The sequence below is a fragment of the Ranitomeya variabilis genome, chromosome 3 (assembly GCF_051348905.1).
Source record: "Ranitomeya variabilis isolate aRanVar5 chromosome 3, aRanVar5.hap1, whole genome shotgun sequence".
NCBI classification, from domain to species: Eukaryota; Metazoa; Chordata; class Amphibia; order Anura; family Dendrobatidae; genus Ranitomeya; species Ranitomeya variabilis.
In genome coordinates, this window is record NC_135234.1 from 105,832,629 (window position 1) to 105,856,609 (window position 23,981).

At 42.7% G+C, this 23,981-nt stretch overlaps 1 protein-coding gene across 2 annotated transcripts in view; it reads left to right on the forward strand.

The window, feature by feature from the left end:
• Positions 1–6,672: 6,672 nt before the first annotated feature.
• Positions 6,673–23,981, forward strand: part of SERPINF2 (serpin family F member 2) — a 45,184-nt gene continuing 27,875 nt past the window's right edge. Inside the window, exons 1-5 of one of the 2 annotated variants that reach the window (XM_077294474.1) lie at positions 6,673–7,062; positions 7,333–7,393; positions 19,705–20,122; positions 21,879–22,022; positions 22,220–22,423. In XM_077294474.1, the coding sequence (XP_077150589.1) occupies positions 7,337–7,393; positions 19,705–20,122; positions 21,879–22,022; positions 22,220–22,423 (823 nt within the window). In that variant the 5' untranslated portion in view covers positions 6,673–7,062; positions 7,333–7,336. The remainder of the gene's footprint in view (positions 7,063–7,332; positions 7,394–19,704; positions 20,123–21,878; positions 22,023–22,219; positions 22,424–23,981) is intronic. The other variant, XM_077294475.1, reaches the window with a different exon arrangement.

Genomic DNA, 23,981 nt, shown 5'->3' on the forward strand with positions numbered 1-23,981 from the left:
AGCACATTCTACTGTTTACCGAAAACAGAATGAGGCATACAAAGAAAGGAACACAGAACCTACAGTCAAATATGGTTGATGTCACGGTTAAGCTGCAGCCGCAAATGCGGTCCAGCCCATAGATGCCCCAAGCCGACCAAACTCAGAAGGCATGGGGCGCTCATCCCACAGGGACGCAATACGGACCCTTTAAACCGCAGAGGGGGACCCGGGCCTACCCGAACTAGGGGAGGGCAGAGACCGGGGTTCTGTGGCAGCTGAGCATGTAGACAAGGAAAGAGACACGTAGGACTTGATTACACTGTACAACTTCAGGTATAGAGATAGTAAAGTTTACTAAAGTAAAGTCATACAGTACATAAAACATGACAATGTCAGGCTCCTGATTCCACACCTCCAGAAGGGTACCACCCAGTGGACCCCAAGGCACCAACGGATCACCGAGGCACACATAGACAGGACATCAGGACCCAGGCAGGACATCAGGGTACAGACAGGACATCAGGACATCTGGACTCAGGAAAGACCTCAGAACATCAGGACACAGGCAGGGCATCAGGACACAGGAATACCGGATAGACATCTGGGACACTGGTGTGGCAGCCCAGGTCATCAGCTGGGACACTGGCGTGGCAGCCCAGGTCATCAGTTACATCAGGACATAGAACACAGGAAGGACATCAGGGAACAGACAGGACATCAGGGTCCATGAGGTCATCAAGACACAGGCAGGACATCAGGGTACAGACAGGACAGGACAGGCAGGGGAACTTTATATAGGAGCTGCCCCTCAGCAATTGGCTGGGGACAGCATTTGAAGTACACACCCTAACCCTGATAAAAGCAGGGGAGGTGTAGCCACGCACGCCCTAAGCACAAACAGAAACCATTACAGCACAATCAGTGCAGGATCTGAGGCTCAGGGCACCTGACTGAAACTGCATGCACTGACCCACGTGGAAAGTCATGCACCAGCTCCAAATGACCTCACAACCCGCGGACAGCTTCACAGCAGCAACCAGGGACCGCACATGCGGATGGTCCTACAGCAGAAAAGACCTAACCACCATGTACGGCTGCGCAGCAGAGCAGGGAACTGGGAAGGCTCCATCCAGGTAACAGCCAACAGTATCCCAGCTCAAATTAGGGGAATAAGAGTAAAGGGTTAAAGCAAACATATGCATTGTCATGCCGAAAACCAGAAACAGACAGAACGGCATGACAGTTGAGGTTCAAAGATGTTTTGAGATTGATTTGCTGCCTCCGGCACTGGGTGCCTTGACCGTGTGCAAGACATCATGAAATCTGAAGATTACCAACGGATTTCAGGTCGCAATGTAGTGCCCAGTGTTTGAAAGTTGTGTTTTCGTTCTAGATCATGGGTCTTTCAGCAGGACAATGACCATTTTGTTCCAATACACACAATGGAAATGAACATAGGTATAACAAAACGTGTAATTTATGGGAGAAATACTTCATTTTCTGGAACAATTTCAAGGGTGCCAACACTTTTGAGATTTGCGAACCATGACACATGGATGTTTAAATGCCACCTTAGTGACATTAAATGCTGAAATCATTATTAGTTCTGTCTCTTCCTTCTTGAAAGAGACAATACTAGCTCAACCATCAGGTGTCAGCATTACAAAGAGAGTCTTTCTGCAAATCAGTGGCCAGTAAGTAAGACATGCGCAAGTGAACCACAAATATGGAGAAGATAGTATTCTTGTATGGAGTGCACCAAATTGCGGCTCATGCACCAACAATATCGCAGTCCAGACCATATGGGAGGATTCCCAATACAGCGAAGTATGGACAATGGCAAGTTATTTAATCAAGACTGGAGGCATAATCTTAATTGTTGCTTGACCTGTAATAGAAAATGTAGAGGAAACAGTATGTTCATTGTTTCTGGCCTTACTCAGACTCATGAGGCTGCCACCCCCTCTGTTTACCTTCTGTCTTGTTCGTGGTCAGATGCTCTGTCTGGCCTGGCTCCCACTTCAAGTCTTAAGGTACCTTCACACGAAACGACTTTGTAACGATATCGCTAGCGATCCGTGACGTTGCAGCGTCCTCGCTAGCGATATCGTTTAGTTTGACACGCAGCAGCGATCAGGATCCTGCTGTGATGTCGCTGGTCGCTGAATAAAGTCCAGAACTTTATTTGGTCGTCAGACCGGCGTGTATCGTTGTGTTTGAAAGCAAAAGCAACGATACCAGCGATGTTTTACACTGGTAACCAGGGTAAACATCGGGTTACCAAGCGCAGGGCCGCGCTTAGTAACCCGATGTTTACCCTGGTTACCAGCGTAAAAGTAAAAAAAACAAACAGTACATACTCACCTGCGCGTCCCCTGCCGTCTGCTTCCTGACACTTACTGAGCGCCGGCCCTAAAGTGAAAGTGAAAGCACAGCGGTGACGTCACCGCTGTGCTGTTAGGGCCGGAGCTCAGTCAGTGTCAGGAAGCAGACGCTGGGGGACGCGCAGGTGAGCATGTACTGTTTGTTTTTTTTACTTTTACGCTGGTAACCAGGGTAAACATCGGGTTACTAAGCGCGGCCCTGCGCTTAGCAACCCGATGTTTACCCTGGTTACCCAGGGACCTCGGCATCGTTGGTCGCTGGAGAGCTGACTGTGTGACAGCTCCCCAGCAATCAAACAGCGACGATGCAGCGATCGGCATCGTTGTCGCTATCGCTGCAGCGTCGCTTCGTGTGAAGGTACCTTTACTTTTTCAGGACCTTCTTACACTAGGACCTGTAGCTAGGGGTTCAGCCCAGGGGGAGAAGAGAGAGGGGTGGAACCGGAGTGGGCCTCTAACTGGTAACTCCATGTCTACATTTTACGCCATATTAAGGTTGCGTTTTATAAAATAGGTGGAAAGTTTAAGTAATTATTTACTCTTTTATGGGCATGTGGTATGGACTGCTCTATTCTGCCCCTGAAGACAGCGTCAAATCACAAGAATAGTGTGTTGCGGTTTTACTGCATTTTATTGTGACATGTCAAGTGTGTACTGTGTCATGCAGTTTTTAGTAATGTAACTAATGTAGTGTTGTAGGTACTGATGCTACTGTGTGAATACTGTAAAGTAGAGATGGGCGAACCTGAACAGTAAAGTTCAGCATCCATACCAAACGCCTACTGTTCGGGCACGTACATCGAACACGGACTTCAGCAGTAAGTCCATATTACTGTTTGGGTTCGGCTGCCCGAATACTGGGTGTTTGTTAGGCTGTCATGTGCATGACAGCGCGGCAAACACCACTTATGATCGCAGTTCCCATGCTGTCAAAAGACAGTGTGAGCGCTGTGATCGGAGATATAAAGTTTACCTTCGGTCACTGGTGTCAGCTGATGGGGCTACAGCTCCCATCATCTGACACCTGCTTCAGCTCATAACAGCGAGAGCAGGGTGTATTCATTAGCTGGCTCCTGCATTGTAAATAAATATTTAAAAAAAAAAAAAAAAAAAACAGCGTTGGTTCCCCTGTATTTCTGATAACCAGCCAGGTGAAACTCACAGCTGGGGCCTGCAACCCTGAGCTGTCAGCTTCAACAAGGCTGGTTATCAAGAATAGAGTCCCCAAGCCGTATTTTTTAATTATTTAAATAAACAATAAAAAATGGCATGGGGTCCCCCCCCAGTTTTGACAACCAGCCTTGCTAAAGCAGACAGCTGAGGGATGATATTATCAGGCTGGTAAGGGGCCATGGATATTGGCCGTCTGGGCCAACAATTGCAACCTGTAGCCACCCTGAAAAGGCACATCTATTAGATGTGCGAATTCTGGTGCTTTGCCTGGCCCTTCCCACTTGCCACTTGGCAAGTGGGGTAATATTTGTGGGGTTGATGCACCTTTGTATCATCTGGTGACATCAAGTCCACGGCTTAGTAATAGAGAGACGTCTATAAGACACCTATCCATTACTAATCCTATAGTTGTATGGTAAATAAATTAACACACAGCAAGTATAAAAGACTTTTATCTGCAATAAAAACAAAACACACTTGTTCATTTTTGTTTAAAAATAAAAAACACAGTTATACTCACCTAACGCCCATTCCATTGAAACCCTTGTCTCCTGTAATAAAACAAAATGAAGAAACAACCATATTCCCTATTTATACGTCGTTCTGTCCCACGCTGTAATCAATATCTGGAGATAAACAGTTTTCAACCTGGATGGTGCCAGCACCGTGAGAAAAAGCAGTGAGAAATTTCTCACTGATCTGAGCGCTGCATCATGAGACAAATTGAGTCCAAAATATGAAAGTCTAGAATCTGACCTCCTTTTCATGGATGGCAATATGGAGAAATCCCAGCAGACTAGAGAAGAGCAAATGTCGTTCCTATCTTCAAAAAGGGGAAGAAGGTGGACCCAGGGAACTATAGGCCGGTGAGTCTGACTTCCATACCAGGAAAGATCTTTGAACAAATTATTAAACAACATGTATGTAAGTACCTGGATAAGAATGAAGTGATTAACCAGAGTCAGCATGGGTTTGTAACTAATGCGTCATGTCAGACTAACTAAATTTCCTTCTATGACAGAATCACTGACTGGGTGGATCAGGGAAATGCTGTAGATATAGTATATCTTGACTTCAACAAAGCATTTGACAAAGTATCTCACACCATCCTTATTGAAAAAATGTGTAAGTATGGAATGGACAAGGCAACTGTTAGGTGGGTTCATAACTGGCTTAGTGATCGACCCCAAAGAGTGGTCGTAAATGGCTGCACATCCGGTTGGAAGAATGTCTCAAGTGGGGTATCACAGGGTTCTGTCTTGGGCCCTTTATTGTTCAACATCTTTATCAATTATTTAGATGAAGAGATTGATGGTAAACTAATTAAATTTGCTGATGACACAAAGCTAGGAGGGATAGCTAATACTAGAGAAGAGAGAGGATTCAAAAAGATATAAATAAACTGGAGCAGTGGGCAGCAACTAACAGAATGGTTTTTAATAAGGAAAAATGCAAAGTACTACATCTGGGCAATAAAAATGAAAAAAGCATATACAGAATGGGAGGAATAGGGCTAAGCAACAGCACATGTGAAAAAGACTTGGGTATACTAATAGATCATAAACTGAACATGAGTCAACAGTGTGATGCAGCAGCAAAAAAGGCAAATGCAATTCTGGGATGTATTAACAGAAGCATACAGTCTAGATCATGCAAAGTCATTATTGCTCTCTACTCCTCTTTGGTCAGACCTCTCCTGGAATACTGTGTCCAGTTTTGGGCACCACATTTTATAAAAGACATCAACAAACTGGAGCAAGTTCAGAGAAGAGCGACCAGAATGGTGACCGGTCTGCAAACCATGTCCTATGAGGAACGGTTGCCGGTTTTGGGAATGTTTAGCTTGCAAAAACGAAGACTGAGAGGAGACTTAATAGCTGTCTACAAATATCTCAAGGGCTGTCACATTGTAGAAGGATCATCTTTATTCTCATTTGCACAAGCGAAGACTAGAAGTAATGGGATGAAATTGAATGGGAGGAGACACAGAGTACATATTAGAAAAAACTTTTTGACAGTTAGGGTGATCAATGAGTGGAACAGGCTACCACGAGAGGTGGTGAGTTCTCCTTCCATGGAAGTTTTCAAACAGAGGCTGGAGAGACATCTGTCTGGGATGATTTAGTGAATCCTGCTTCGAGCAGGGGGTTGGACCAGATGATCCAGGAGGTCCCATCCAACGCTACCATTCTATAATTTTATGATTCTATGATTCAGTGTTGTTCATCTTTTCAGACCACGTTCACACATTCAGTATTTGGTCAGCAATTTACATCGGTATTTATAAACCAAAGCAAGGAGTCGAACTGTCAGAGGAAAAGTATAACAGAAACACGTCACTACTTCAAATTAGCATTCCATTAAGATGGAAGCCATCGACAGAGTGCAGAGCGAGGAGGAAAATGTGGTGTAATGGCTGGTTCAGCCAAACATATAGTATGGATGTGCAATATCCAAGTAAAAATCTGACAGTGGACTGACCAATGTAATTCAATAGGGCCGTTCAGATGACAGGTTTTTCATATGGACCCAGAGTCCATGTGAAGAATCACAGGATGCACAATTCTCTTCTAAGTATCAAATAAGACTTGCCCATTCAAGCCTATGGGTGCGCAAAGAAAACCAGGTAGAAGATCCGTGTGGAATCCTATTTTTATGGATGCATTGCCATTATTAACCTAGGAAACTGTATTGGATCATGTGCATTTTTTAATTTAGATTTATGAAAACAGATAACACACAGGTTGCACACGGATGTCACACAGACATAGAAAAAAATGGACACATGGATGGCAATATGGATGAAAATTTCGGGAAGAAATTAGGATGCTTTTTTTGACACATCTGATACTGGCCTAATAAAAACTATACAATAATTGTCATATTTTCATCACAGTAACATCCTACTACTTGACCTTTCCATCTGAATTTACCTCTACAAAGTGTTTGAATGCTTTCACGTTCAGTGGCATCATCAGGGCTTACATCCGAGCCCCCTCAAAACGGTATTCTGACTCATGCACCAACAGGGCCATAGACTATAATGGTGCCGGCAGAGTGAACATGCGCTCTGTTGTGCATCATTTTCAGGAGTGTACATCTACTAAAGGTGGACACTTGGATGTAGTAGACTGCATCTGTATTTGTAAGCCAGAACCAGGAGCAGATGAAAAATACGGAAGTGGTGGTGACATGTTTCTATTATACTTTTCCTCTGATTGTTCCACTCCTGAATTTGGCTTACTAATACAGATGTCAAATACTGACCAAATATTGAATGTGTGAACATGGCCTAAGAGCAAAAGTTTAGTTGTTTTTTTATTGGCATGTGTTGCTTTGACTAATGAGCAATCAGTAGTGAGAACCTGTTGTAGCTGAGTGATTGTGCAGCTCAGTGTTTGTTTGAGGCAGTGGATGCAGAACAAGTGACCTCATCAGTGGGAGGAACTGCTGTTCAAACACTAAGATCCTGCATTTGGTCTCTTTCCTGTGAAGCACAGACCGTGCAGGACACCAGGAACAGGTGGGTATTATCTTAGTTTGATTCCTTTCCTAAAAAAAAAAATTCTAGAAAATCTCTCTTGATTTTGTTCTGAAGAAGTAAAAAATTTGCTATATCCAATTATCACAACTGAGTAAGTCAGCTCTGCTACGTTTCCAGAACATCACAGCTGTATTTTCCATTGTGAGAAATCACTGAACTAAGAAAGCAGTAACTATGATAACAAAGCCTGGTGATTAGCATTGTATGTTTTATTATTTGACATGTAACAGAAAATTTCTTCCCTTCCAGTAGAATGGATAAAGTGCTGTTCTACCTCCTGGTTCTGGCTGGTATATGCTATTCATCAGCTGTAAGTCTGACTTATCTTTATTTATAAGGTCAAAGTGCGTGTCTGTATTACAGGTGATCGAATATTGTAAAATTTGAATTCGCCAGGTTAAACACATTTTTAAAACAACATTTGTACGCAGCTAATCAAGGTGCCGTGAATCACCTCCAATTGCCCAGAAAATTTGTCTGTATCTCTCTCTGGGGTCTCCTAGGACTGTATGAAGCTCTTTAATACAAATACAGCCTTACTAATGTCAAAGTGATCTCAACATGTTCTCTGTAGTAACCAACAACTCATTTAATAACTCTGTGCTGACAAACTATAAAAAAAAAAATTCAAAAGGTATTCCTCAGAACACCGCCTTAAATTAATGATGTCGCTGTCAGAGGCAACATCATCTTGCTCTGACTTAGACAAGTGCTGCACCATATACAGTATTCCATGACACGCTCCACTTCTTCCCTACTAATATGATTGCTAGAGGCAAAGAAGGCCAATTGTGGCCTTCATGTCGTACTACTACTACGTGGACGGCTGGTGCCACTGATGGTGTTGCTGCTAGTAACTCCCACGTTTTTAACCCTCCGTCAGGGGCAATATGTTTCATAACGAGTTTAGGGGCATTGCGCCTGTCCGGCACAGGCTAGAAAATTGGCTATATTTTCCTTTTTAAAAAATTTCAATGCTCTAAAAGTGATCAGTTACCTTAATAGGAATGTAATGGAAAAAATTGTTTAATAACCAGAAAAGTAATATGTTTCTATGTCTTGAGCGTCCTCCTCACTCTCTCCATCTTGGTCTGTGTCAGACACATCTGGACATTCTTCCACATCATCTTCTGAATCAATGTCACTTTCTTCCCCTAAATCTTCTAGCTGTAAGGGGTCTGTCTCATCATCAATCAGTATATTTTGCACTTGCTCAACATGAAGGGCATTTGACAAGTCAAATATTCTCCTCGCCATTTCAGAAGAAAAGCTGAAGCAAGAGAGAGAATATGTGTTAGGGCGCAATGTGCCTGAGAAGCACACTCTTATTTCTAACAAAACCTTTTATGACAAATCCACAAATTTAGCACTAGCTATTCATAAAACAAGCTAAAAAAACAATTGGGATGAATAAAAACAGCAAATTCTAACCATCAAAGGTGTGACGCATTCAGGGGCAATGAGCCGGAGAAGCCAAAACACTGATATCTGATCTTCTGCAGCTCTGCAGCACAAGAGGCTTCTCAGGTTTCACACAGCCTTTAGGGTATGTGCACACATCAGGATTTTGTCAGGCTTTTTCATCAGGTTTTGTAGCCAAAACCAGGAGTGGGTGATAAATGCAGAAGTGGTGCATATGTTTCTATTATACTTTTCCTCTAATTGTTCCACTCCTGGTTTTGGCTACAAATCCTGAGGAAAAATCCTGACACAATCCTGACAAAATCCTGACGTGTGCACATAGCCTTAAAGTTAGGAAGGTACTGGGAGGAGGGTGTTTCCCAGACAAACCACTGAAAATAGAGAAATGAAACTAAGTGGGCTGCGCCTGTCAGATCAGTTGCCCCTGACGGAGGGTTAACCATGATGTTTTTTTTCTTTATTTTACACTACCTGACCTTTGCCACTTTTTATTTTGCCATATATTTTGTACAACATTATAATTTAATATTTGACAATGTTTTCAACCCCCAATCATTAAAGTCTTGTCAAAAGGACTGATCAAGAAATTATAGTAAATACACATGCTGAAAAAAAAGGTGGCAGTAGGCCACAATATAGGTGTGGCATGTACAGATGAAAGTTGGACTAGATGTGTATATTTAAATATTTGTTTGTTTTTTAATCCTTTTTTTTTTCCTATTTTTTTGTTAACAAAATTTTCTCTACTTTCCAAAAATGACATAATAAGAAATGCTATGTAGGTAAACGTCCAAAAACCAGCACCTACAATAGGGTGCTGTATTGATGTGGCGTAAGTGGATATAAAATTTAACTAACAGAACAAATGTGCAAAAAAAATAGTTTAGAACATGCACACTTTGTGGGGTAGATAGTCGAGCTAAATGTCTGTATTTTGGGGAATTTTCTTTTGTAGTCTGAAACTAAAAAAAAAAAAATATTCCCCACTTCATCTCCCCTAACCCTGTATGTTTTTTTGTAATTTAAATAGCCAAGGAATATACATAAAATGAGAATAAAAAGTGTTCCTCCACAAATGGCAATGTTTTGAAATCCATTTCATGAAATAACTTTCATCCTTCCTGAGTTTTGCAGTTGTGACACAGCACAAAGTCCTCTTGGGCAAATTTGAGCATTTTTGTTTGTATAACGTGCATTGTGTTGTTTTAATGGCTGACGAATGGCACAAGGGCATGTATGCGACTACAAGGGGCTGGTTTGTTTAATGATAGTAGGAGGACAAAGTTTGAGCAAGTTTCTGGACGTTGCTTTATATCTGTAAAGTTTAGGCTTTCTTGGAGTTGTGCAGTCCTCTCGGTTGATGACCAATAGGTCTCCTGCTAAATGGAAATGTTTGCGCATTCTCCTGAAAATGGCTGGGATTACACTGGCAGAACACCTGCTTAGGTTACATTTATGCAGAGACGAGAATAAGCTACTTGAACTGATTATCCATTTCGAAAGCTAATCTTCATATTATATTTCCTGTTACAAGTAGTAATGAACACATGCCTGTTGCTCAACGGATTCTTTTTAACACTTCATTTTATATGATGTTTTTGTAGCTAGTGTTAAACATATACTCTTTGGCTGCAATAGATTTTTTTTTCTTTAGTTAGACAAATTTATCAAATGCATCATGTCAAAGATCTTAATTTTATGAGTGAAGTGAGTAGAATTAAGGAAAAAGACTTGCGCTGCTCCTCCTTGGCAGTCATCACCTATGCTGCCAGCACCTTGTGTGTTTCTGACATACATAACTCCCTAGGTGTCATTTTGTTGAATGCGTCCGGTTACTTTGAGGATGCTGAAGTGAATGGAGGACCAGTCTGGACGCTGGACCAGGGCCAGGGTTTGATATATCATTGGTGCAACCTGTGACCTGCACATGGGCCCAAGAAGTAAGGGGGCTCGCTGTCACCTCCAAAGCAGGAGGAATTGTGCATTATGATTAGACATAAGCCTGTAAGTAAAGTGAGCTGAAATCTATTTGTGGGAAACATTTAGACTTTTTGTTAACAGGTTTTATGAATTGGTCGCGCCATATTGCAGAACACAATAGACGTCGTGTATTAAACTAGGTCAGAAAGGAAGTTGAATAGTTACCTTCAGCAGTCAAGAACATGCCTTTGATTTATCCATTTACCATAAACATTTACTTCACATTTTTTCTTTAATAGACTATTGTTACACAAGTGCAAGTGTCGCACAGCTGCAAGTTACTGTCACGGGTGTATCAGGTGTGACAGTCATCCTGGATTCGTATGTAGAACGTCTTTGCGATTAGCTCAAGCACCTTCTTGATTTTTGCATCTGTTATGGAGTGATATCCTTCTCCCTCTAGGACCCAATAGTTACCTCCCCCTTCTGTTGCTAGTCACACACCTGTGCTGAAGGTTTAGCTACATTCAATTGCTGCAGCATGGCATGGGTGTTAGCTCTTACTTGCCTCACCCTTGTTGGAACCTCTAGCAGTCGATTAGTGTCTTCCCTGAGTATTCTTGGAAGATTGCTGGCGTGATATCTCGGTGGTCTTCTCAAAGCGAAGCCCCCCCCCCTCAGTCTTTAGTTTGTCAGGTAGGGATTAGGTTTCTGCTCGGCGATTAGGTGCAGAACCTATATAGGGACGTTTAGGGCAGACAGGGTGATTTTAGATCTGCCAGGGGTCTCCACTTCCCTCTTCCCTAGTGTTGTGCACTTATGTATCCTCCACCCAGCATGACATTAACACCCACCGTACACTTATTTTAAAAGGGGGAAAAAAAGCAAAAAAACAGCCTTTTTTGTGTTTCTTTTTTTTTTTCCAGATTCATAGATCACATTTCTGTGCTGGCAGAGCAGCTGTAAAGGTTGTCACTGGAGGTGGCTGACCTTTGTTTTGAGGTTCAGCAGATGCAGACTCCTACTGTGTAGTCACTTCCTAGCTTGAACCCAAAATTGCCCTCCCGGACAGGTTTTCAGGAGTTAGGGACAGTTTTATTGTATTTAGAGAAGCATGCAAATTGTATTTCAAACTTTGTCCTTACTCTTCTGGGGATGAGGAACAACAAGTGGGAATTGTGATTTCACTGTTGCAGAGGGATCCTCAATCCTGGGCTTTTTCTCTGCCACAGGATTCTATGTGTCTCCAGTCTACAGAAGGGTTTATTAGGGCTTTAGCCCTTATCTGTGCTGATCCTGACCATATTTCTTTGGCTGAATCCAGGCTCTGTCGCCTTCAGCAAGGGAATCGTTCAGCGAAGACTTATGGCTCGGAATTCTGCAGATGGGCAACTGATACCGAATGGAATGACCTGGCTCTTAGAAGACAATTTTGTCAAGGTCTTACTGAAAGGGTAAAAGATGCTTTGGCAGTGTATGAAACTACTGTGTCACTGGAGAAAGCTATGTCATTAGCTATATGGGTGGCTAGACGCCTGCGGGATAGATGGGGATACCACCATCTCCTGAACCCTCTTTCTGGGACAATACCCCTGTGTCGGGGTGGGAAAGTCCGGGGGTAAACCTATACTTGTGGAGTTAGAGGAACCCACACAGTTAGGAGGGTTGCGTTCGCGTTGTCTGTCTCCTCCGACATTCGCAAGAAAAAGGATGTGTTTTTTTTTTTTGTTTTTTTGTTTTTTGTGGGAGGAAGAGACACTTTATTGGGGCCTGTCTTTTCATTCCCTAACAAAGAGACTCGATTAACCCTTGGAAGCCTAGAGTTATCAAGGGGTATGTTCATCTTCAACCTGTAATTCTCGGTTTGTCCTGACGGCAGAGGTGGTGCTAGACAGTAGAACTGTGAGAATTTCTGTGTTTGTAGACAGTGGAGCTGGAGTCATTATGGTGGATGCTGAGTTTGCTAGAAGTCATGGGCTTGCTTGCTCTTTTAGCTAAGTCTATTCCTATTTATGCCATCGACTCAGCACCATTTGAACAGAGAGCATTGACACGGATTGTTCATAGCATAAGACTGAGGGTGGGGTCTTTCCATTATGAGATAATTCCTTGTTTTGTCCTGGAAGGTCTCCCCACTTCAATTGTTCTGGGTTTACCCTGGTTGGTGAAACATAATCCGATGGTTGATTGTCAATAATGAGAAATTGTGGAGTTGGGGAGATTACTGTCATAACTGCCTAAACATTTCCCTTTCTGCAGTATCTACGGAGACCTTACCTGCATTTTTGTCTGGCTTTGTGGATGTATTTTCTGAGAAGGGGTGTCAGGATTCCCCCCCACCCCCCCATCGGGCATATGACTGTCCTATTATCCTATTAACCTGACTCCAGGTGCTAAACTACTCAAGTCCAGACTGTACAATCTGTCCGGTCCTGAAAGATAAGGCATAAAACATTTTATTGACGAGAGTTTTGAGAAGGGGCATATCAGACCTTCATCTTCACCTGTGGCGGCAGGGTTCTTTTTCATGAAAAAGAAAGATGGCGGTGTCCGTCCCTGTTTAGATTTCAGGGAATTGAATCTAATTACTATCCCAGATCCATATCCTCTTCCTCTGATTCCAGATTTATTAAACCAGGTTGTGGGAGCTAAGATTTTCTCCAAGTTAGATTTAAGGGGGGGCTATAACCTGGTTAGAATCAGGGAGGGGGATGTATGGAAAACAGCGTGCAATACCCCTGAGGGACATTTCAAGAGTCTGGTTATGCCTTTCGGTCTGACCAATGCACCAGCGGTGTTCCAGCATTTCATTAATAATATTTTCCATCAATTGGTTGGCAGGTTTGTGGTGGTCTATCTGGATGACATTTTGATTTATTCACCTGATTTGGAGACACATCGGGGGCATGTGAGACAGGTGCTTCAGATGTTAAGGGATAACAAGGTTTTTGCCTAATTAGAATAGTGTTTTTTACCATTCAGGCGGTGCAGGTTTTGGGGTACCTGTTGTCATATTCTGGTTTTCGGATGGATCCAGAAAAGATTCAGGCTGTACTCAACTGGGACCATCCTGAGAATCTGAAGGCATTACAATGTTTCATGGGTATTACTAATTTTTTACCGGGCGCTTATTAAAAATTATTCGGTAATGGTGAAATTCCTTTCTGAAATGACAAGGAAAGGGTCTGATTTTTCTAAATGGCCGGATGCTGCTCAGCAGGCTTTTTCCTCATTAATGAGTTGTTTTGACACTGCATCTCTCCTCAGTCAATCTGATGTTTCTCAACCTTATATCGTAGAAGTGGATGTGTCGGAGGTGGGGGTTGAGGCTTTGTTGTCTCAGGGTCCGTCCCCTGGTAAATGACATCCATGCGCCTTCTTTTCCAAAAAACTATCCTTGGCTGAGAAATTATGATGTGGGTAATACGGAGCTTTTGACGATTTTAAATTGGCATTTGAGGAGTGGCAACATTGTTTAAAGGGCGCAGTACATTCCTATTACTGTTATCACGGACCACAAGAACCTGTCCCCTTCTGGGAGGTTATTTGCACCGTTTCACTTTCACTGTAAAGTAATTAGGGAACATTATATCTCTGTACTTGCTGGTCATCCAAGGGGTAAGACCACCTCGGACCTCCTTTCTTATTGTTTTTGGTAGCCGGGGTTGCATCGGGATGTGGTTGAACAGGTGTCTGCTTGCACTATTTGCGTGTGTTCTAAAGTATTGCATACCCGTCTGTCTGGTCCTTTCCTTCCATTACTCATTCCTAGCAAACCATGGACACACCTGTCCATGGATTTAATTACTGACCTCCCAGTAACAGCAGGCAAAACTGTGTGCTTCTGGTGGTTGTGGATAAGTTCAGTAAAATGGTGCATTTCATCGCTTTACCGTCACTCTCGGGACTCTTGCTCAGGTTTTTGTTAATGAGATCGTGAAGCCTCACGGGTTTCCCCCCGATGTTGTCAGGTCGGGAGACCCAATTTGTTTCTAAGTTCTGGAAAGCATTCTGTACTCAACTGGGGGTGCAGCTGTCCTTTTTTCCTTTGCTTTCAATCCTCTGTCAAATGGACTGACCGAGTGCACTCATCGGAACTTGGAGACTTACCTCAGGTGTTTTGTCTCTGAAAACCAGTAGGATTGGGCATCTTACTTACTGATGGCAGAGTTTGCTATTAATAATCATCACCAAGAATCTACCGGCAGGTCATCATTCTTTGGTGCATACGGTTTCCATCCACAGTTTGGTACTTTTAGTGGGGAGGGACTTTGAGAGTTCCTGAGGAATATCAAGTTGCAGATCCCTTCCTGGAAACTTGGACCTAGGTTTAAAAAAAAAAAAGTGCCATCAATAACCCTGCAGCTTTTCGTCTTGAGCTACCCTAGACTCTTAAAATTCACAGCGTGTTCCACAGGACTATGCACAACAATTATGTTGAACCTCTTGAGTTCTCTCCCCTGCCACCTCCCCCAATAATTGTTGATGGTAATTTTGAGTTCCAGATTTCGAGGATTGTTGATTCTCATCTTCAGCATTGTTCCCTGCAGTACTTGGTGCAGTGGAGGGACTGTGGTCCAGAAGAGAGGATGTGGGTTTCAGCATCAGCAGTGAATGCCCCTAGACTGGTTCATTCTTTCCATGCCTTTCATCCTGAGAAACTGGGTCCTGAATGTCCAGAGGCCACTCGTAGAAGGGGGTACTGTCACGGGTGTGTCATGTGCGACAGACAGTCATCCTGGATCCAGCTGTAGAAGGTCTTTATGATTAGCTCAAGACCCTTTTTGATTTTTGCATCTGATATGGACCCAATAGTTTCATCTTCTGTTGCTAATCATACACCGGTGCTGAAGGTTTAAATACATTCAACTGCTGCAGCATGGTGTGGGTGTTGGCTCTTACTTTTCTCAGCCTTGGTGGAAGCTCTAGCAGGTGGTTAGTGTCTTCCCTGAGGACACTTGGAGGATTGTTGGCATGATATCTCGATTGTCTTCTCAAAGCTAAGTCCCCCCCTCTGTCTTTGATTTTAATGGGGACTGACTAGTGCTCACCCCATCCCCTTCCTATGTAGGGCCTGTCACTATTGATCAGGCAGGGATTAGGTTCCTGCTCAGAACTTAATACACTGACACTATACATTGTATACTATATACAAAGCTCCTGTGTATAATGTCACTGTATTACCTGTACACTGACACTACATACAGTGCCTACAAGTAGTATTCAACCCCCTGCAGATTTAGCAGGTTTAATAAGATGCAAATAAGTTAGAGCCTTCAAACTTCAAACAAGAGCAGGATTTATTAACAGATGCATAAATCTTACAAACCAAAAAGTTTTGTTGCTCAGTTAAATTTTTATAAATTTTAAACATAAAAGTGTGGGTCAATTATTATTCAACCCCTAGGTTTAATATTTTGTGGAATAACCTTTGTTTGCAATTACAGCTAATAATCATCTTTACTAAGACCTGATCAGGCCGGCACAGGTCTCTGGAGTTATCTTGGCCCACTCCTCCATGCAGATCTTCTCCAAGTTATCTAGGTTCTTTGGGTGTCTCATGTGGACTTTAATCTTGAGCTCCTTCCACAAGTTTTCAATTGGGTTAAGGTCAGGAGACTGACTAGGCCACTGCAACACCTTGATTTTTTGCCTCTTGAACCAGGCCTTGGTTTTCTTGGCTGTGTGCTTTGGGTCGTTGTCTTGTTGGAAGATGAAATGACGACCCATCTTAAGATCCTTGATGGAGGAGCGGAGGTTCTTGGCCAAAATCTCCAGGTAGGCCGTGCTATCCATTTTCCCATGGATGCGGACCAGATGGCCAGGCCCCTTGGCTGAGAAACAGCCCCACAGCATGATGCTGCCACCACCATGCTTGACTGTAGGGATGGTATTCTTGGGGTCGTATGCAGTGCCATCCAGTCTCCAAACGTCACGTGTGGTTGGCACCAAAGATCTCGATCTTGGTCCCATCAGACCAGAGAACCTTGAACCAGTCAGTCTCAGAGTCCTCCAAGTGATCATGAGCAAACTGTAGACGAGCCTTGACATGACGCTTTGAAAGTAAAGGTACCTTACGGGCTCGTCTGGAACGGAGACCATTGCGGTGGAGTACGTTACTTATGGTATTGACTGAAACCAATGTCCCCACTGCCATGAGATCTTCCCGGAGCTCCTTCCTTGTTGTCCTTGGGTTAGCCTTGACTCTTCGGACAAGCCTGGCCTCGGCACGGGAGGAAACTTTCAAAGGCTGTCCAGGCCGTGGAAGGCTAACAGTAGTTCCATAAGCCTTCCACTTCCGGATGATGCTCCCAACAGTGGAGACAGGTAGGCCCAACTCCTTGGAAAGGGTTTTGTACCCCTTGCCAGCCTTGTGACCCTCCACGATCTTGTCTCTGATGGCCTTGGAATGCTCCTTTGTCTTTCCCATGTTGACCATGTTTGAGTGCTGTTCACAAGTTTGGGGAGGGTCTTAAATAGTCAGAAAAGGCTGTAAAAAGAGATAATTAATCCAAACATGTGAAGCTCATTGTTCTTTGTGCCTGAACTACTTCTTAATACTTTAGGGGAACCAAACAGAATTCTGGTGGGTTGAGGGGTTGAATAATAAATGACCCTCTGAAAAGACTTTTCACAATTTAAAAAAAAAATAAAAAAGAAATAACATTCTTTTTTGCTGCAGTGCATTTCACACTTCCAGGCTGATCTACAGTCCAAATGTCACAATGCCAAGTTAATTCCAAATGTGTAAACCTGCTAAATCTGCAGGGGGTTGAATACTACTTGTAGGCACTGTACAGAGTGTATAATGTCACCGGTGATGACTGTATTACGTGTACACTGACACTATACACTGTACACTATATACAGAGCTACTGTGTATAATGGCACTTATGGTAAAATTATTATTGTGTTTTGTTTTTTTTTGTTTTTTAAATTAATGATCAATATTGTAGTATTCGGTCACTATGCGGTTGTAATATGTGGTCTGGTCATGGTGTGACCGTATTTGTTCCTTGTAAGTGGTATTATTAGGTCCCTATGTGGTGGTAATATATGGTGTGACAGTATTTATCCCTTGTATGTGGTATTATTTTTCAATTTAAAAAATGTATTTGAATCTTTCCCTTAAAGAAACATAAATAAAAACATACCTAAAAAGAGTACAGGATATTTTAACAAATGTTTAATAAGTTACAATAGAGTAGGGCTCGGCCAAAAGAGTCTACCTTGCCGTGATGGTGGCTTAAAATTTTTTATTTTTTTAGCCAGCAGCTTTTGTTTTGGTTATGTTTGTGATCTGGTGTTGGATGGGAACTGATAATGTGAGGAAGTGGTGCAGATGTGGAGTTTTTCTATGAGTGAGCGGTGAGACTATGGAAGGTTTGAGGGTTGGAGGCGGAGCTGGGGTGGAGCCTTTGGAGAGTCTAAATGGGGCCCGAAAATTTTGCCAGTATGGAGCCCCGAAATTCCTGGTGGCAGACCTGGATACAGATGCCAGCTATATATCCAAGCTGGCATTTGCCCTGCTTCTGAGCTCTCTCCAAAAGTTCTTGGCATGGATATTTATAAACCTGTATGGTAAACCATAAAGGCAAAAAAATCAAACGCCATAACTGTGCTTTTTTTTTGTGTGTGTGTGTGTGTTGCCATACTTCCCTGAAAAACTCAGAATGGTATCAAAAAGGAAAAAATGTTATGTCTCTCAGAACATTTTTCACTGTACAAATGTTTTTTTTGTAAAACTATTTAAGAATTCTTTAAAAAAAAGTTTGATACCATCATCATGTTACCTAATCATTTTTACTACCAAATGGACACCATAAAAAAGTACCGTATTTTATTTTACCAGTTTGCTGCAGTTAGAATTTTATTCCCATTTTCCAATACATGATATAGTAAATTGGTGTTCAAGGCTACAACTTGCCCTCAAAAAAACCAAGCCATCATATGGCTGTCAATGGCAAGAGAAAATTTAGGGCTTTTGGAGGAAAGAAGAAAAAAAAATTGTCCTTGACAGGAAGGTGTTAAACAAGTGTATCACTTGAAAGTAGTGGCTGAATTTCAGCAAAACTGCAATGCGCCTCCTACAAACACCTTACTAACAATTGTACTTTTACTGTGACTTGCACGCTTTTTTAGAGCAATTTGTAGGAGGATAGGAGTAGTAGTCTGCGCTGCTGTGCTGTATTCAAGAAATCCAGAGGAAGAGATATGAATTAAACCTTGCAGTTTATTTTCAACGCGTTTCAAAGTTGGACCAACTTCATCAGGAGAACCACAATTTTCTGGATTTCCTGAATACAGTAAAGCATGCAGAGTACTACTCCTATCCTCCTACCAATTGCGCTATACAGCAGGATCTCTCAACCTGAGGGTACTGCAGCAGCTGTCATACCTTCATTCCTCAATTGTGGGTTAAACAAAAGTGAGCAATTCCTATATTTCTCACCTACCAATTTCTCCATGAGAGAAGACCTTATTGCGCTTGGTGTCTTCCCGTTTTTTTAGTTACAGATTTTCTTATATTACCACTAAAGCTAATTATAAGAAGCCCAGGAGATGAAAATGAAAGATGATTTCATTGATAAGCCTTAAAGGGGTTGTCCTGCAAACAAACTGCATTTTAATTAAAAGATCTTGGAATAATAATTGTCATAATTGGATGTGTTATATATTTTCCTGTGCTAAGATAACCTTATAAATGTGAACTTGCTATGTCCTGTGTAACAGCTATGCCAAGCTGATCCAATTCATGCAGCAGGGGCTCGCAGCTGCTGATTCTTAAGGAAACACATTTCCCTGCCTGTTTTATCACAGGAGTCAGTGTTTCTGCCGTGTTACGAGCCCTTTCAGCTCCTTATAAATCAAGTAATCAATTAAGTGACATATAAGCTCATTGGCTTTTGGAGCTCTTATGAAACTCCCCAAACCCTTGTTTGTATGAAAGAGGCAGGGACATGTGTTACCTAAGAAAGCAGCAGCTGTTTTGTCTGTATACTCTATTATCATAAGTGACTTATGTTTCCTCCCTTGGCTAGGAGCTGTAGTCTGTGCTGACCATGAGCTGGAGCAAATCTGCACAATTGTACAAAGCAAACATTATTGCGGTGACACATTTATAAGATTATCTCAGCAAGGACATTTTTTTTTATTTTTTTTTGCAACTCATCCAATTGTGGAAATTATTATTATTCCAAGATCTATTAAATGAAATACACTTTGTTCATGGGACAACCTCCTTTAAGTTAACATGCTTTACTTCACTTGTCTCCATAGGAAGTGGATTTTGAAGAAGTTGTTACAGAAAGAACTACGCCTGTTCATACGACTACTCCTACAGAGGCAACCCACATAGACTCTACCTCAGACAGCTGGTTGGATCTCCATCCTCATGCAACAGAATTCTTCACCACTACTACATCGACAACAGCGCCAGCAGAAATTTCTGAACCAGACCCAACAGCAGCGCTTGTGACTGAGGAAAACTCGCATGAAGAGGATGGAGACGTAGCCTCCTCATCATCTGAAAATGTTTGTGAAGGGGAAGTGTCACATGCAGACAAGCAAGCATTCGAAAAAGCAATGAATGCATTTGGCATAGACCTCCTGAAACAGGTTCATCAGGAATCTAATAACCCGAATGTAGTGGTGTCCCCTTTTAGCATCGCTCTTGGTCTCTTACAACTAGCACTAGGTAATGACAGTGTGCTCTGTGCTACACATGGTACATGATTTAGGATGGACATGAGCATAATTAATACTTCCATAGGTATACAGTGTATGCATGTGTGTTTTAATTTGTTTTTTTTTCTTATGAAACTGAATTAATCTATACTGCTGTTCCCTTCTTCATGAATCCATTGAGGTCTTCCATTTGAGTCCCTAAAGCAGGACTCTGACATGCCTCGTCTAAAGCCATTGACTTCAGTTAGAAAAATGGAATTCAGAATGTGAATCTTTCCAGCATACAGCAAAGCATATGAAACTACCTCTGGGAAAAAAAAATCATGTTTTTTAATTGTAAAACTGAAGACAATGGCTCAGTCCTTATCACATCTGAATCCCATTTTTTTTTCAGGCATCCAGAAAGAAGCACCTAGTTCCGACATGAACCAGGGACCAGATGTGGACTGAATCCAGCCCCACATTCGCAGCTACATAATGGATTACAGAGTGTAGTCCCAGCTTTTTACTGGCTCCGTACTCTAGTACAGAATCACTCTGTAAGGCCAGTTTCACACGTCAGTGGCTCTGGTACGTCTCACGTACCGGAGACACTGACACACGTAGACCCATTAAAATCAATGCATCTGTGCAGATGTCATTGATTTTTGCGGACCGTGTCTCCGTGTGCCAAACACGGAGACATGTCAGTGTTCGTGGGAGCGCACGTATTACACGGACCCATTAAAGTTAATGGGTCCGTGTAAAACACAGACCGCACACGGACGGTCTCCGTGTGCAGTCCCTGTGGCGTGCAGGAGACAGCGCTACAGTAAGCGCTGTCCCCCCCACATGGTGCTGAAGCCGCCATTCATATCTTCTCTGCAGCAGTGTTTGCTGCATAGAAGATATGAATAATAGTGTTTAAAAGAAAGATCTATCTGTCCGCCGCCCTCCCACCCCCTGTGCGCCCCCCGCTGTTCTGAAAATACTCACCCGCTTCCCTCGTTGGCTGTCGCTGCTTCCTGCTACTGAATGCGGTCACGTGGGGCCGCCGATTAGAGTCATGAATATGTGGCTCCACCTCCCATAGGGGTGGAGCCGCCTATTCATGACTGTAAATGAGCGGCCCCACGTGACCGCATACAGTAGAAGGAGCGGCCAGACCAGGAAGCAGCGACAGCCAACGAGGGAAGCGGGTGAGTATTTTCAGAACAGCGGGGGGGGGGGGGCGGCGGACAGATAGATCTTTCTTTTAAACACTATTATTCATATCTTCTATGCAGCAAACGCTGCTGCACAGAAGATATGAATCGCGGATTCAGCACCAGATGCTGGTATGTGTGGTACCCAGCACGGTGCGTGTGGTACCCAGTGGGCACACGGGCGGCACACGTGTGCTGCAAGTGCGCCACACTGATGTACACCAGAAACGTAGGGGCACACGGACACGAATAATTCCGGTACCGGAATTATCTGGACGTGTGGGACAGCCCTAAAATATAGTGTGCATAAAATAGGCCCTCGAAAACTGCCCACACTGGTACCATGTTGTTACTTTTGCAATATAGTTTCAGTAGACCTACCCAAAGACGTATTCTGTCCGGCTAAGGAACCATTGCTTTTGAAGAACAAAATCTAAAGGACACATATAAAGATATGGATCTGATTTGCTCTTTGTCAATACTGATAATTATCAAACATTTATCTAAGAATATATCGTACAATCCTATTTATTCTGTGTTGGTTCACTATTAAGTAATACTTTTCTTTTTTTTTTAATTCAGGTGCTGAAAATCAAACCGAGAGGAAGATACTGGAAACACTCCATGTGGAGTCATTACAATGTCTTCACGAGAAATTGCAGAAAGTGACAAAGCGGCTAGTCCAAACTTCTCTAAATGTAGCTACTCGAATGTATGTTAAAAAAGGTGTGTCTACTAAATGGAGAAGTGTGTAATTTATTTCTGAACTCTATGTGCCATGTACACATTCCCTGTATTGTCTAGGTTGAAAGACATATTCCAGTCTTAAAAAAAAAAAAAAAAATTTACAAAATGTATGTGCAAGTCGGTGATTAATATTATTTTTGACAGAGTTTTGCATTGTGATTTTTCTTTACCCTTAGATTTTCATATAAAAAAAAACTTTCTGAAGAGATCTGGGAGGCTATATGGAACAAAGCCTGTGAACCTCAAGCCGAATATGCAGCAGAATGTGGAGGTGATAAACAAGTGGGTTAAGGATGCCACCAGAGGAAAAATCACAAACTTTCTTTCCAGCATCCCAGCAGATATTGTCTTAATGCTCCTCAATGCTATACATTTCAAAGGTAACATACTTTCCTTCAACAGTATGTCTATAGGTTTGCTTGGCTCTATGTAGCTTCTATTTGAACAATACAAAAAGAAAAGACGTTACTATAACTCCCCTGTACTGAACAAGTAAGTCATACAGATTCTCTGCGAAGAGGTATTGTTTATGCACAGGCTGCTCCACGGACCACATCAGGCCAGCAGCGTATGTCTACAAGGTAAATCAAGATAAAAGCATGGGACAATATGGTAATAGCGTATATCTTCGGGTGGAAGCATGCTCCTCTATTTTGGGTGTGGTGTGTACAACTCATAAAGACGTGTGGGAAAAAAAAATGCTGCTGCTGCTCTGAGTGCAGAGGGACAAAGGTACGGTATTTCAGCTAGAGAATTTGAGGGATGTAGTGGACAACCACAACTGTGGGGCTGCTACTTGGAATTTCAGGGCCCCATACTGGCAAAATTTTCAGGCCCCCTTGAGACTCCGCCCTGGCTCCACCCTAGCTCCATCTCCACGCCTCAAACCTTACACAGTCCTACCGCCCACTCTAAGAAAAACTTAACTTCTGCACCACGTCCTCACCAATCAGATATTAACATTTCCCATCAAGCACCATATCACATACATGGCCAGCAGCTTTTTTTCTGGCCAAAAGATTTTTTTTTAAGCCACCACTACGACAAGGCAGACTCTTTTGGATGGGCTCTACTCTACTTTAGGCTACTTTCACACTAGCGTTTTTTTGCATACGTCGCAATGCGTCGTTTTGGTGAAAAAACGCATCCTGCAAAGTTGTCTGCAGGATGCGTTTTTTCCCCATAGATTTACATTGGCGACGCATTGCGACGTATGCACACACGTTGCAACCGTCGTGCGACGGTTGCGTCGTGTTTTGGCGGACCGACGACAGCAAAAAACGTTACATGTAACTTTTTTTGTGCCGACAGACCGCCATTTCTGACCGCGCATGCGCGGCCAGAACTCCGCCCCCACCTCCCCGCACCTCACAATGGGGCAGCGGATGCGTGGAAAAACAGCATCTGCTGCCCCCGTTGTGCGGCGCATTCACTGCTAGCGTTGGTACGTCGGCCCAACGCACTGCGACGGGCCGAGTACGACGCTAGTGTGAAAGTAGCCTTAACCTATTAAACATTTCGTTAAATATCCAATACTCTTTTACGTATATTTTTATTTATTTTCCTTTAAGGGAATGAGTCACATACTTTTTTTTTTTTTTTTTAAATTACCATTAATACGACATACACGAGACAGTGATCATCAGTGACATTGTACACAGGAGCTCTGTGTATAGTGTGCAAGTAATACAGGGATCACCAATAATACACAGGAGCTCTGTATATATTGTCTGTGTACAGGTAATACAGTAATCACCTGTGACATTATACACAGGACCTCTGTACATAGTATACAGTGTATCGTGTCAGTGTACAGTTAACACACTGACTCACCAGTGACGTCTCTAGCTGTGAAGTCCTTCATCTTTGCTTTTCTTTTTCATGCATTGCAGACCCCATTACTTCTTCCAGCTAGGACTCGTCTCTGCATAAAATAAC